Here is a 12,794-nt window from a genome sequence, read left to right on the forward strand (position 1 = left end):
CGCCACAACGGGAACTCCAGTTGTTTATTCTACTTTTAATAGACAGTGATCCACTGAGGCCAGAGACTCAAAACTTATCACTGGGAGTTCCCATGGTGGCTCGTCGGTAATGAATCTGACTGGCATCCATGAGGACGCAGGTTCGCCCTCTGGCCTTGTTCAGTGGGTTAAGGATCCGGCATTGCAGTGAGCTGTGGTGTAAGTTGCAGATGTGGTTCAGATCCCACATTGCTGTGGCTCAGGTGTAGGCCAGCAGCTACAGTTCTGATTCAACCCCCCGCCTGGGAACTTCCACATGCCAGGTACGGCCCTAAAAAGACAAAAAAAAAAAAAAAAAAGGACAAAAACGTATCACTGATATGGCACATCTCTTTTAAAAAGTCTGGGTAGCAAATGAATTCTCATCTGCTCTAAGAAACTGCGTGAGCGCTGGGTCCAGCCTATGAGGACGAGCCCTGAAACCCTCAGAGAAGCTGAGACGTGAGCAGCAGAGGCTGGTTCACCTGGAATGAGGGGGCAGAAGGAAATACGACCAATCCCAAGAAGCGTCAACACGTCCCACATCTTACTGATCTTTACAGCGGAACCCTACGAGCCTGGCCTGGTTAAGCCTGTTTTAGAGCCGAGGAAATGAAGAGTCAGAGGTTACAAGAGTTAGCAGATGGGGGAAGGGAGTAGGCTGGATGGGGAGTGTGGGGTCCATGGATGCAAATTATCACCTTAGGAATGGATAAGACAATAAGGTCCTACTGTATAGCACAGGGAACTACATCCAATCTCCTGGGACAGACCATGGTGGAGAAGAATACATACATTAAAAAAAAAGACCATACATAAATATGTATAACTGAGTCATTTTGCTGCGCAGCAGAAATTGGCACAACATTGTAAATCAACTATACTTTAATTGATAAGGATAGAATAACAGCCGTAGTAGAAAAAATTATAACACTTTGCAGATGTCACCTGATGACAAAGGCACGTGCAGGACCTGACCTGTGTGGTTGACTCTAGTCTGCTTTTTTTTTGGCTGCACCCACAGCATGTGGAAATTCCTGCGTCAAGGACTGAACCCGCGTCTCCCCAGCAACTCGAGCCGCTGCAGTTGGATCCTTAACCCACTGCACCATAGTGGGAACTCCACGATTTCCCCTATTAATCCCCAAGTTCGAGAACTTTGAACAAGCAATGGCTCATAAAAACAAAAAAGTAGGCTGATGATGTCAGTAGCCAAGTACTGAGAAAACCTCAGCCACCTCAGGAGCAGTTTCAGTGGATTAAGTGGTTTCTCTGTTGACTTTCCAAGGGGAAATAGCCCTTTTATACTGAGTGCTGAGGGCTTATCCCAAATATCAGCAAATTCATCACCTACTTTATTTTACCTACTTCCTTTTCACATAGATTAAAAAAAAGGCAGGTCTGCAGCCAAGCACTGGCTTGGGCACTCTGGGGTTTGCTCGACTCTCAAGTCCCAGGTGGATGTCTCTTCCTCAGCAGGGCCTTTACCCCACAGCATGGGCTAGGTCGTCCTGCACCCAAGTCTCCGCTTCTTACTAGGACTTCCAAGTGGAATTTGTTTGATTTTGCTTTTTTCAGGGCCACACCCACAGCACATGGAAGCTCCCAGGCTAGGGACCCAATTGGAGCTTCAGCTGTTGGCCTACACCACAGCCACAGCCACACCAGATCCGAGCTGCATCGGTGACCGTCACGGATACTAGTCAGGTTCGTAACCCACTGAGCCACAGTGGGACCTCCCCAAGTGGAATTTAGACCAGCATCTGTGAGCTCACTGGTCATGGCCTGTCTCCTTTGGCCTCATGGGGCAGGTGCTTGGCCAACGGGGGAATGAACAGCTGGGCTCACCTACGTCATTCCTCTTTGATACACAGAGAAAATCGGTATCAGAGGCCGCGTGTCTAGCCCACTCAGAGCTCCTTCCATTCCAGCACTAACCTCTCACACACAGAAGCACGAGTAGGTCAGCTTCCTGTATCTCTGCACGCCGTGAAATAAGTGTGCCCATCGAACTTACCATGGATTGAAGCAGAACTTTCTAATCATTCTGTTCAAGTGTGCAAGCTGCCTTCCCTTGCATGGGCGGGAGGCAGGAGCAACTGCAGTACGGATGAGTTCATTTAGCTGCTACGTTGGCAGGGCACACAACTAGCCACATAGAGGAAAATGAGGTGAATTTATTACTAGAGACTTCAACTTTCTTTAGATTTATGAGCAATAACCAGATTCATTTACTGCACTAAACCACTTTGCCTCAGGAAAAGAGTTTGACTAAGACCTTATAAACGTGAAGGACAAAAAATGTTGCATAAATGGTGATAGCTTTATGTGCAGTGAGGGCTTTTCACCATAATTTAAGCTCCAAATCTAACATATGCATTGGTTTTGGGGGTAAATTGCCCAGGTTTCAAAGATTTCACAATCAAAAAGAACTATAGCTTAGGTTATTAGGAAAACGTGTTTTTCATTTAACTTGTATTGACCCAAACCAGGGGTTACTAATTTAGATGCATAAACACAAACTGTCATCCTTTTATTGGGAACTCGGCATGGATCTGAAGTCAAACAAGCTCCCCACTCCCAAACTTACAGAGGCTGTGCCACCTAACAAAAAGCAAAAAACGCCACCTCTTGCACGGTGACTGTGAACAACTCCTGTCTCAGCTCAGCTGCAAAAATGAGACTGGGTTGGTTCTGCTCAGGCCTAACATTCTCCACGTTGTAACTGATACATAGACCAAATGCCTGCTAGACATAAACATTAAAAAAGAACTGGACATTAGAACTAACCAAAAAGCAATTTCACGAAAGGCAGCCAAACTAATTCGTGGTAAGGGAAATTATTTAGCATGAGTTCACGGCCTGATTCAATGCCAATCTGTTAGCAATGGAAAAATGGTAGAGTCAGATTTATCAGGTAGCCTCCCTATAATCAATAAATTGAAAAGATACTCGGAAAGATGCAAAGTGTCTTTTAATTCACATCCGCTACCCTCTCTCCACAGGTGTGCCTTCCTAAACAGCAGCATCTTGACGCTGTTGGAAATTTAATGGAGGTTTCAGGAAGGGAACCATCAGGAACGAAGGAGCTGAGGAGACATTTAAAGAGCTGTGGGTAACAGTCCACCCCTTTGTCCTGTGAGGTCCTGCCCAGGACACATCCCCTGCAGGATATTCAGCACACCTCCCCAGCCACCATTAGTGAGCTCACTTCTCAGAGAGTCTAGAAACTTCACCCAACTCTAATGATTCTTCCAATCTTCTACTTTCTTCTATAGGTGTTGACATTCCTTTTCTGGTGGATTGGAAAGTTTGTACAAAGTTGGAGCTTTTGAGACACTTGAAATGGTCAAGCACTATTACACAGAACCTCTCTGTCAGAGCCTCCATTTTTTGATGAACCAAAAAGCAACCATCCCATGCACCGAGCTGCAGACAGAACCAGCCACAGTCTCTGCCCTCAGAGTTGGAAGCGTAAAAGCTCGCAGACCTAGGTGTAAAATACCAAGTTTAATCACGTCGCATTAGTCATTTGTCTTGTTGCCAAATCAAAGGGACTCTAGAAGTTTAGAGGGAAGGCTCGCTGGTTCAATTTGCTATAACCAAACAGAACAGAATAAAAGGCTCTGGAACTGCTCTTTAACCTGCACTTTTTTTTCTTGGTCTTTTTGCCATTTCTTGGGCCGCTTCCGCAGCATACGGAGGTTCCCAGGCTAGGGCTCGAATCGGAGCTGCAGCCACCGGCCTACGCCAGAGCCACAGCAACGCGGGATCCAAGCCGCGTCTGCGACCTACACCACAGCTCAGGGCAACGCCGGATCCTTCACCCACTGAGCGAGGGCAGGGATTGAACCTGCAACCTCATGGTTCCTATTCAGATTCGTTAACCACTGTGCCACGACGGGAACTCCTAACCTGTCCTTTTACTTTATTTTCATCTCTAGCCGCCCTGAGGCACATGGAGTTCCAGGGCCAGGGGTCAGATCCGAGCTGCAGCAACGCTGTGGGATCCTTTAACCCACTGTGCTGGGCAGGGATGGAACCTAAGTCCTGGTGCTACAGAGACATCCCCAATCCCCGGTTGTGCCACCGTAAGAACTCCATTTATTTGTTTACTTATTTATTTATTGGCTGTGCCCAGGGCATGTGTAAGTTCCCATACTGGAGATCGAACCCACACCTCAGCAACGACCTGGGCTGCTGCAGTGACAACGCCGGATCCTTAACCCACTGCCCCACAAGATAAAACTCCCAATGTGTCCTTTTAAATGGGGTTGCACCATTAGCAGCAAATGCGAGCAGGCCAGAGGCAAGACAGCACAGTGTCTTTGCATGTTGGTCCATAAGCTACTCCCGAGCAAAAGAGGAGGAGTTGAGACTACCTGCCACCACAGAAAACTCAGGCCTACCTAACAGATCACCTGCTCTGGGGCAATTTTTAAAAGCTCTTCTCATAGTAGGTGCTTGAGCTAACCCTGAGGAGCAGCTTGGCACCTTCTCCCAGGACCTTTCCTGACAGGTGAACCTTTTTAGCGATCTCCAAATGACTGTCAAGTCCACAGATCACGATTCAGAAGCCAGTTCACCCAACTGGGTACCTCCCCCCTTTCTCTTGTACCTATGGGGAAGTATCAACCACATACAGAGACATCCTCCCATCAATTACTAGAGAGTGGGGAAAGTGAAATTAATTAAGCCCCCTAAAAATTCTCCCACAACTGGTTTTCATTTGCTAAATATTTACGCAGAATTTATAAGCTATGAAGCCAGAAACGATTTAGTTCAACAGGCTTGATTTCAGCAAACTGTGTGGGTGCAGCAATCTAAGATTACTCAGGATTTAAAACTCAGATTCAAAGAGACAATGATCCAGTTTTTCACTCCATATACTAAGATTCTCAAATATCAAGTTCAATGCCATTTAAAAATGAAACTACATGAAATTGACAAAACCACTCTTTAATCAAAACATATAAACCGTGCTCTAAATTCTCAAAAAGACACCCGCTTGTTACAAGTTGAATCTATTCTGACATAGGACAGTTCAGAATAATCATGGTATTCACTTGCAAGAACACTACTGCAAAAAACAAGTGTAAACGTTGAAAATACACACGTTCAAAAAATTCACACAGCCGTTCAATTGGCCCAACGAGCAACAAAGACACATCTTCGCAGCTTTTCGTGATTTTCTTCCCTAAAAACCAGTTATTTCTAATGCTTCAAACACAAAGTCAGGACGACCAAATAAAGACAAAACCACCTTCATCAAGGTTTAATTTGCCGCTAATTAGTGCCAAGAAAAACATACGCTCTGCTGCAGGTATAAAGGAGAACAGGGAGGGAAAACTGGGGTTTTGAACAAGAGAACAAATGCAAAGCCTGGTGGGCAAAGGAGGAGCATCTACGCAAGTGAGAAACAGGTGAAGACGGTGGTCGAGAGAAACAATGGTTGGCTGGAGAGCGAAGGGGAGGCTCAGAGGGAAATTTTAGAAAGCCGCAGAGAGCCAAGCTCCAGGACCAGCGGCCGGGATCCGGCAGTTCTAAGATCTACGGGGAAGCAGGCACCCAACGGCTCGGTCTCAGGTTTCCGCGGGTCACAAAAGGATAACGGACATCCTCCCAACGGTGGACCTGGGGGCTCCGCGCGCCGCTTCCGCTCGACCGCCCCGCCCCGCCCCGCGTGCAGCCCACCTGCGCTCGGCCCCGGACCCAGCGGGGCCCGGGGACCGGTGCTCGCAGCGAGATGCTGGCCTGTGGCCACCGGCGAACACCTTCCTCTGCTGCTCGCTCGCCCGCCTTTGTTCGCCTGGCCCTCCTCCGCCACTCGGTCGCCATCGCCTGCCCGAAGCCAGGCAGGAACCAAGAGCAAAAGCTGCCCGACGCGAAAAAGGAGGCACAGGCGTTTCTCTTCAAAGCAGACTTTATTGGGGCGCCGGGGCAGCCCCGCGCGCGCCACCCGCTCCCCTCCGCGACCCCCGGGCCGCCCACCCCCCAGGACCCCGGGCTCGGCCGACCCCGCCCAGCCCCGCCCCTCAGGCCCCTTCCCACGCGGCGCCGGGTGCCGCGCGGACCGCTCACCGGCTCCCGAAGCGGCGGCTGCAGCGTCGACACCCCGCTCTAGAGTGCGGCCCGGGTCCGGGGCGGCGGGTTTTGCTGCTGTTGCACCGCGAAGGGCGGGAGCCGCACGACTCGCGGCGGCGGTGGCGGCGGCGGCGGCGGCGCGCTGACGTCACGCGCAGCGGCCAGCCAGCGCGCGCGGGGGCCGTCCCGTCGGCCCCAATCCGGGAGGAGCCAGGGTTGAGTGGGCGGGGCGGCAGCGGCGAACGGGCAGACCGATTGGCAGAAGAGGAGGAGCGAGAGGGCGAGCAAGCGAGTTAGGAGCGAGGTGGGGCGGGCCGAGGCCGCACGGAAGTCTCGCGAGGCCAAGCCTGAGCGGAGTGTGGCGGCGGCGGCGGCGGCGAGATCTGGGCTCAGGGTGAGGAGTTGGTATTTGTGTGGAAGGAGGCGGAGGCGCAGGAGGAAGGGGGAAGCGGAGCGCCGGCCCGGAGGGCGGGAGGAGGCGCGGCCAGAGCGGGCGGCCGAGGCGCGGCGCGGCGGGGCGCCGGGGCGAGCAGCGGCCGAGTGAGCGCGGGGCGCACCGAGGCGAGGAGGCGGGGAAGCCCGCCGCCACCGCCGCCGCGCCCGCCCCTTCCCCCCGCCGCCCGCCCCCTCTCCCCCCGCCCGCCCGCCCGCCGCCTTCCTCCCTCTGCCTTCCTTCCCCACGGCCGGCCGCCTCCTCGCCCGCCTGCCCGCAGCCCCGGAGCTGAGGCCGCCGCGGCCGTGGCGGCCGAGCCCTCAGTCATGGCCTCGGGCGACACCCTCTACATCGCCACGGACGGCTCGGAGATGCCGGCCGAGATCGTGGAGCTGCACGAGATCGAGGTGGAGACCATCCCGGTGGAGACCATCGAGACCACGGTGGTGGGCGAGGAGGAGGAGGACGACGACGACGACGAGGACGGTGGCGGCGGAGACCACGGCGGCGGGGGCGGCCACGGGCACGCGGGCCATCACCACCATCACCACCACCACCACCACCCGCCCATGATCGCGCTGCAGCCGCTGGTCACCGACGACCCGACCCAGGTGCACCACCACCAGGAGGTGATCCTGGTGCAGACGCGCGAGGAGGTGGTGGGCGGCGACGACTCGGACGGGCTGCGCGCCGAGGACGGCTTCGAAGACCAGATCCTCATCCCGGTGCCCGCGCCGGCCGGCGGCGACGACGACTACATCGAGCAGACGCTGGTCACCGTGGCTGCGGCCGGCAAGAGCGGCGGCGGCGGCTCGTCGTCGTCGGGCGGCGGCCGCGTCAAGAAGGGCGGCGGCAAGAAGAGCGGCAAGAAGGGCTACCTCGGCGGCGGGGCCGGGGCGGCGGGCGGCGCGGACGCGGGCAACAAGAAGTGGGAGCAGAAGCAGGTGCAGATCAAGACCCTGGAGGGCGAGTTCTCGGTCACCATGTGGTCCTCAGGTGAGCGCCGGCGCGCGCCGGCCCCCGGGATGTTTTTGTTTTGAAGGGAAGCCATGTTTTATGTGTGTGATGGGCGCCGCCATCTTCTTCGCAGGGCAAGTATGGCGGCCCCAAAAGATGGCGGGCCGCGGCGGGGGCGGCGGGCGGCGGGCGGCGGGCCGAAGATGGCGGCGGAGGCGCGGCGCCGCCCGCTAGGCCGCAATGGCGTAGTTTCCCCGGGCGGGGCGGCCGCGCGGCGCGGGGCGGGGCGCGCGGGGCGGGGCGCGCTCGGGCCAACGGACGCCCCGCCGGCCCGTTGTCCGCGGCCCCCGCCCGCGTGTGCGTCCGCGAGGCGGCCGCCCTCGAGGCCCCGGGGCGCGGGCAGGGCGTTGGCGGGGCTGCGCGGCGTGGACCTCGCGCCGGGCGGGCCGCGCCTTTCCGTGGCCTGCCGCTGGGGGGCGTCCCTGGGGCCGCGCCGCCCCCCGCCCCTTCCCGGGAGCCTCAACTGCTCCCGGGAGGCGCCTTCCGAAGGGGGCGGAGGCGCCGGGCCTGCGCCGGCCGCGCTCGCCTCGGCGGGGCGGGACCTGGGCGGCGCGCAGCGCTCGCGTCGGGCTCGGCGCCCGCAGGGCCTGTCACCGCGCGGCGGCCGAGGTCCCTGCTCCTGCTGCCGCCGCGGCGCCGGGTCGGGAGGGTCGGCGGGGATCGTAGCTGAGTGCGAGCCCCTAGGCTCGCGGAAGTTTGGTTTTCTTCAGTCCTGGGCGCTTTGCGCACGGGCCGGGTAGCTGCACAGCTAGGCACGCTTGCCACTACGTTGGGAAACTCGAGCGCTTCGCTGACGTTTCCTCTTGTGTTTGACCTGGTGGAAAGCTCCTTGTTTTCCCCGTGAAAAGAGGGTCCTCCAAAGCGTCTTTCTCCAATTTTAGTACTGCTTTGAATGAAGGCCAGAAAAAAACAGAGCAAAAGAGATTTATCTGCACATGTAAATCTCTTTGTTTTTCCTTTGTAACTGTGGAAGGGCTTTTTGTTTGTTTTTGCTGTAATTTTGTTACTTGATGCAAAGATTATCTGGTTAAACTGCTGGAATAGTAAATAAGACTGAGAATAATCCTGTCGTAACTAGTTAACCTAGGACCTGTGGTGATTGGATTTAAGCTGTAGAATGGCATACCCCATGGTTACTCCAACGCTGTTCAGTGAATTCTCAGAATTGGATGGAGCTTGGAAATGTGCGCTTTGAGAATTAAAGGATTTCTGAAATTCACAGGAACGAATGAAATAAGCCAAAAGGCTGGTCTGGTGGTATCTCCTGAAAGCCCAAGTTTAGATAACTAAGGCAGAAGGGATCTGTGACTCACGACTGAGCAAAGGAATGGAGTTTCTGTCAAAATGGAATAGCAGTTGCTGACAGGCTCTATTTTGGGTTTCGGAAGACCTTGCAGAGCTCAGTAACTTTAGCAGGAGCTGTATGTTTAAATGAAATGTATGTTTCAGCACTTAAAAGGTTCTGTGTACATTCTGGTGTGCGGAATGATTGCACACTATTCACGTTGGAACTAAAAGTCGTATTTTTCTGTTATTAATAGGAATGGAATAATGGAGGGGGTGTTGGTTATTGATGAGTTTGCTGAATTCAAAGATATCATTTGAAATTGGATGTTTAGGTAAAGATACATTTATTACATAAAGCTTAAGTTTACTCTTTTTCATGATATGGTTGTGTTATCTCCACTGTAGTTCAGAACAGTGGGATATTTTATATATTCTGCACTTGATTTTACCAAATTGCTACCCCACTTTTCCATACCAAGAAGACTTTGTGATGAAGGCTTTACTTGAATGTATCAAAATTAGGTTAAAAGTCATTATTTCCTCTGTGCAAGTGGTTGCTCATAGGCTTGTGCAGTTTGGGGGTATTTTAAGGTCCATTTCTTTTTTCTTATTTGGTTGCCCCTTGGCATATCGAGTTCCCAAGCCAGGGATCAGCTCTGAGCCGCAGTTGGCGGCAATATCAGATCCTTAACCCACTGCGCTGGCCTGGGGATCAAACTTGCGTCCCAGCACTGCAGAGACACCGTCGATGCCATTGCACCACAGTGGGAACTCACTGTCCCTTTCTTTAAAGAGTTAGTTGTCTGGCATGTTGCAGTACTCTGCACAAAGGTGGTTGTAAATATTTGATGGCAATAACGCAGTAAGGATGTTTTCTCAGACATGTTTTGTGGTAAACTATTCCCTTTCCTTATTCTTGTGGTTTGGACTGTTACCAAAGAGAAGCTAAATGGTTCGTGATTAACTGTCCATGTCCCAAGTTCAAATTCTACATATAGTTTCATCTTCAGAACCGAAGTAAGGAGATAATTGATAACAGGCCAAAAAAAACCAAAGCAAGTTATTTGTTAAGCTAAGTTTCTATTTGTAGGAGTTCCCCCTACGGTGCAGTGGGTTCAGAACCTGTCTGCAGCAGCTGGGGTCGCTGCTGGTGCAGGTTTGATCCCTGGCTGGGCACAGTGAGTTAAAACCATCAGCCGTTGCCACAGCTGTGGCTCAGATTCCACCCTTGGCCCTGGAACTTCCCATATGCTGTGGTGGCGCCATTAAGTAAATAAATAAGTAGAATTATAAAAGGTGAAGGAATGTCTCTGTGTGTGTGTTGACTGGTAGGCCATGTGCACAGGGCTTTCACACACTTGATCACATTTGATCCTAGACTTACGAGTTTAAAACCATCTCAGCCTAAGCTCGAACTTAGTTAATCAGAAGTCTTTATAAGAATAGTGGTTGGGGAGTTCCCGTGGTGGTGCATCTCAAACGAATCCAACTAAGAACCATGAGGTTGAGGGTTTGATCCCTAACCTTGCTCAGTGGGTTAAGGATCCAGCGTTGCCGTGAACTGTGTTGTAGGTCGCAGACTTGGCTCGGATCTGGCGTTGCTGTGGCTCTGGCGTAGGCCGATAGCTATAGCTCCGGTTAGATCCCTAGCCTGAAACTTCCATATGCCCCAGGTGCCGCCCTAAAAAGACCGAAAAGGAGGGGGGGGGGTCAGAGTTGTCTTGTGGAAGAGTGGGTTTAGGATCTAGTGATTTGCTGCAGCAGCTTGGGTCGCTGCTGTGGCCCAGGTTCAATCCCTCTCCCCGGGGAATTGTGGCACCGATAAATAAATAGTAAATAAATAAATAAGTAAATAAAGGTAACTGTACTCTTGTTACCTCTAGTTACTTGTTACTAACTTTTGGCTAAAAAAATATATAGTGGGAAAGCACATCGTGGGCTTTTTGGGTTTCTTTTGCTTGCATGCCATCATCGTTTAATTTCCCACAGAGTGACAGCGGTCTGTATAATCGGCATCATTTGAATGGAATAGCAGAAACAGGAATCTAGTAGTTCTGTAGCGGAGCAGTTTTAGATCTAAAGGGGTCTCTAGCGATCTCCTTTTTTCAAATTGATATAATTCATGAGCACATGGTTCAGTGGTTTCTGTTACTCTCACCGGATTGTGCAACAGATACCGCTGTCTGGTTCCAGGACACCTATCACCCTAGAAAGAAACCCCATAACCAGCAGCAGTCACTTCCTAGCCCCCAGCCCCCAAAGCCCGGCAACCACTGATCCACTTTCTTTTTGGCTGGATTTGCATATTCTGGACATTTTGTTGGGGTGGAATCATACATACCTTTTGCATCTGGCTTATTCTGTTTTCAAGATTCTTCAGAGTTTAAGAATATACTTCGTTCATTTTTACAGCCTGGTAGTCTTCCGTTGTATAGATAAAGCAGCAGGAGCTGCTTATTGCTGATGAGAAAATTCAGGCCTAGTTAAGGTTGAACATTTTTTAATGTTTAATCACAGTTCAACTGCGTTTTGAATAGTCTTCATCCATTGCTTCAAGGCCCCTGTGTTTTTTGGTTTATTCCTAGCATATAATTAAGGAACACTGCGTTGTTGCCGGCTTTAGGGCATAGTGTTATGTATTTTTTTTCCTAGATGTTCATCACTGTAGTTTAGGACTGACATCCCCGATTCATAGAACTTGTTGTAAGGTAAACCACTTAACTAAATCACTGGGTCTGGTAGGAAAGCAAATAATAAAAATTGAGTATTTAAAACATTTAGTTTTGGGGTTCCTGTCCTGGCTCAGTGGTTAACAAATCCGACTAGGAACCATGAGGTTGCGGGTTCGATCCCTGGCCTCGCTCAGTGGGTTAAGGATCCAGTGTTGCCGTGAGCTGTGGTGTAGGTCGCAGATGCAGCTCCGATCCCGAGTTGCTGTGGCTCTGGCGTAGGCTGGAGGCTACAGCTCCGATTAGACCCCTAGCCTGGGACCCTCCATATGCCACGAGTGCGGCCCTAGAGAAGACAAAAAATGTTTAGTTTTGAGAGAAAGCCAAGAAGGCTTTAAAATCTTGAAGTTTCAGGTGGTGAGAATTTGTGACCTTCCCTCAAGGCTGTGTTGGTATTTTAATTATCTTCTGTTAGACTGAATATAGAAGTGCTTTGTGTACATTGAATGAAACATCTACCAGACCAGAAAACCACTGATATTAGAATCAGCAAATTGAAAGAAAATGGAGAAGTATTAATTTTTTTTGTTTATATATTCAGAAAGCTCAGGTTTGCCAAAACTGACTAGTCCTGACCATTCACTATTTTTTTTTTTTATCATGCCATTTATCACAAGGAGAGAGGCCATAAATGTAAATTCCTATGGAGCCAAGCCAAAGAAACCCTCCAAAGTAATCATGTCAACCCCATGACCTACATAGAGCAGCCTCAGTCATAGACCCGAGTCCTGACCTGGTAGCTCTGGAAGCCTGGCTTACTGATAAGCCTCTGTGTTCTCAGAGACGCCTCTCCAGGTTATTAACCACCCCCGCCCCAGCCCCAGCCAGCAGCTGTCGCCCCCTAGTAGGAAAAGGCAAAATCCTCATCGGAGAAGGCCAGGGCTCCTGATCTCCCTACTGCAACTAGCACTTTAGTCTTTTGTAAGAGAATAAATAATAGTTTTAAAAAGTATGCCAGGAGTTCCCGTCGTGGCGCAGTGGTTAACGAATCCGACTAGGAACCATGAGGTTGCGGGTTCGGTCCCTGCCCTTGCTCAGTGGGTTAACGATCCGGCGTTGCCGTGAGCTGTGGTGTAGGTTGCAGACGCGGCTCGGATCCCGCGTTGCTGTGGCTCTGGCGTAGGCTGGAGGCTACAGCTCCGATTGGACCCCTAGCCTGGGAACCTCCATATGCCGTGGGAGCGGCCCAAGAAATAGCAACAACAACAACAACAAAGACAAAAAAA

At 51.7% G+C, this 12,794-nt stretch overlaps 3 protein-coding genes across 3 annotated transcripts in view; 2 read left to right on the plus strand and 1 right to left on the minus strand.

Annotated features, from left to right (window-relative positions):
• The window catches only part of DEGS2 (delta 4-desaturase, sphingolipid 2), a 73,841-nt gene extending 67,687 nt beyond the window's left edge, over positions 1–6,154 (minus strand). Inside the window, exon 1 of the mRNA XM_047797188.1 lies at positions 6,100–6,154. The gene's annotated coding sequence lies outside the window, so the exon portion shown is untranslated. The remainder of the gene's footprint in view (positions 1–6,099) is intronic.
• Positions 6,155–6,823: 669 nt separating this feature from the next.
• The window catches only part of YY1 (YY1 transcription factor), a 34,004-nt gene continuing 28,033 nt past the window's right edge, over positions 6,824–12,794 (plus strand). Inside the window, exon 1 of the mRNA XM_047797183.1 lies at positions 6,824–7,531. Coding sequence (XP_047653139.1) covers positions 6,862–7,531 — 670 coding nt within the window. The 5' untranslated portion in view covers positions 6,824–6,861. The remainder of the gene's footprint in view (positions 7,532–12,794) is intronic.
• LOC125136404 (translation initiation factor IF-2-like) lies at positions 7,558–9,880 on the plus strand. The gene is made up of 2 exons (XM_047797189.1): positions 7,558–8,489; positions 9,094–9,880. Exon 1 carries the CDS (start codon positions 7,585–7,587, stop codon positions 8,290–8,292), a length of 708 nt encoding a protein of 235 aa, XP_047653145.1. The 5' UTR covers positions 7,558–7,584; the 3' UTR covers positions 8,293–8,489; positions 9,094–9,880.

This window comes from Phacochoerus africanus, chromosome 9 (assembly GCF_016906955.1).
Source record: "Phacochoerus africanus isolate WHEZ1 chromosome 9, ROS_Pafr_v1, whole genome shotgun sequence".
In the NCBI taxonomy this organism is placed as follows: domain Eukaryota; kingdom Metazoa; phylum Chordata; class Mammalia; order Artiodactyla; family Suidae; genus Phacochoerus; species Phacochoerus africanus.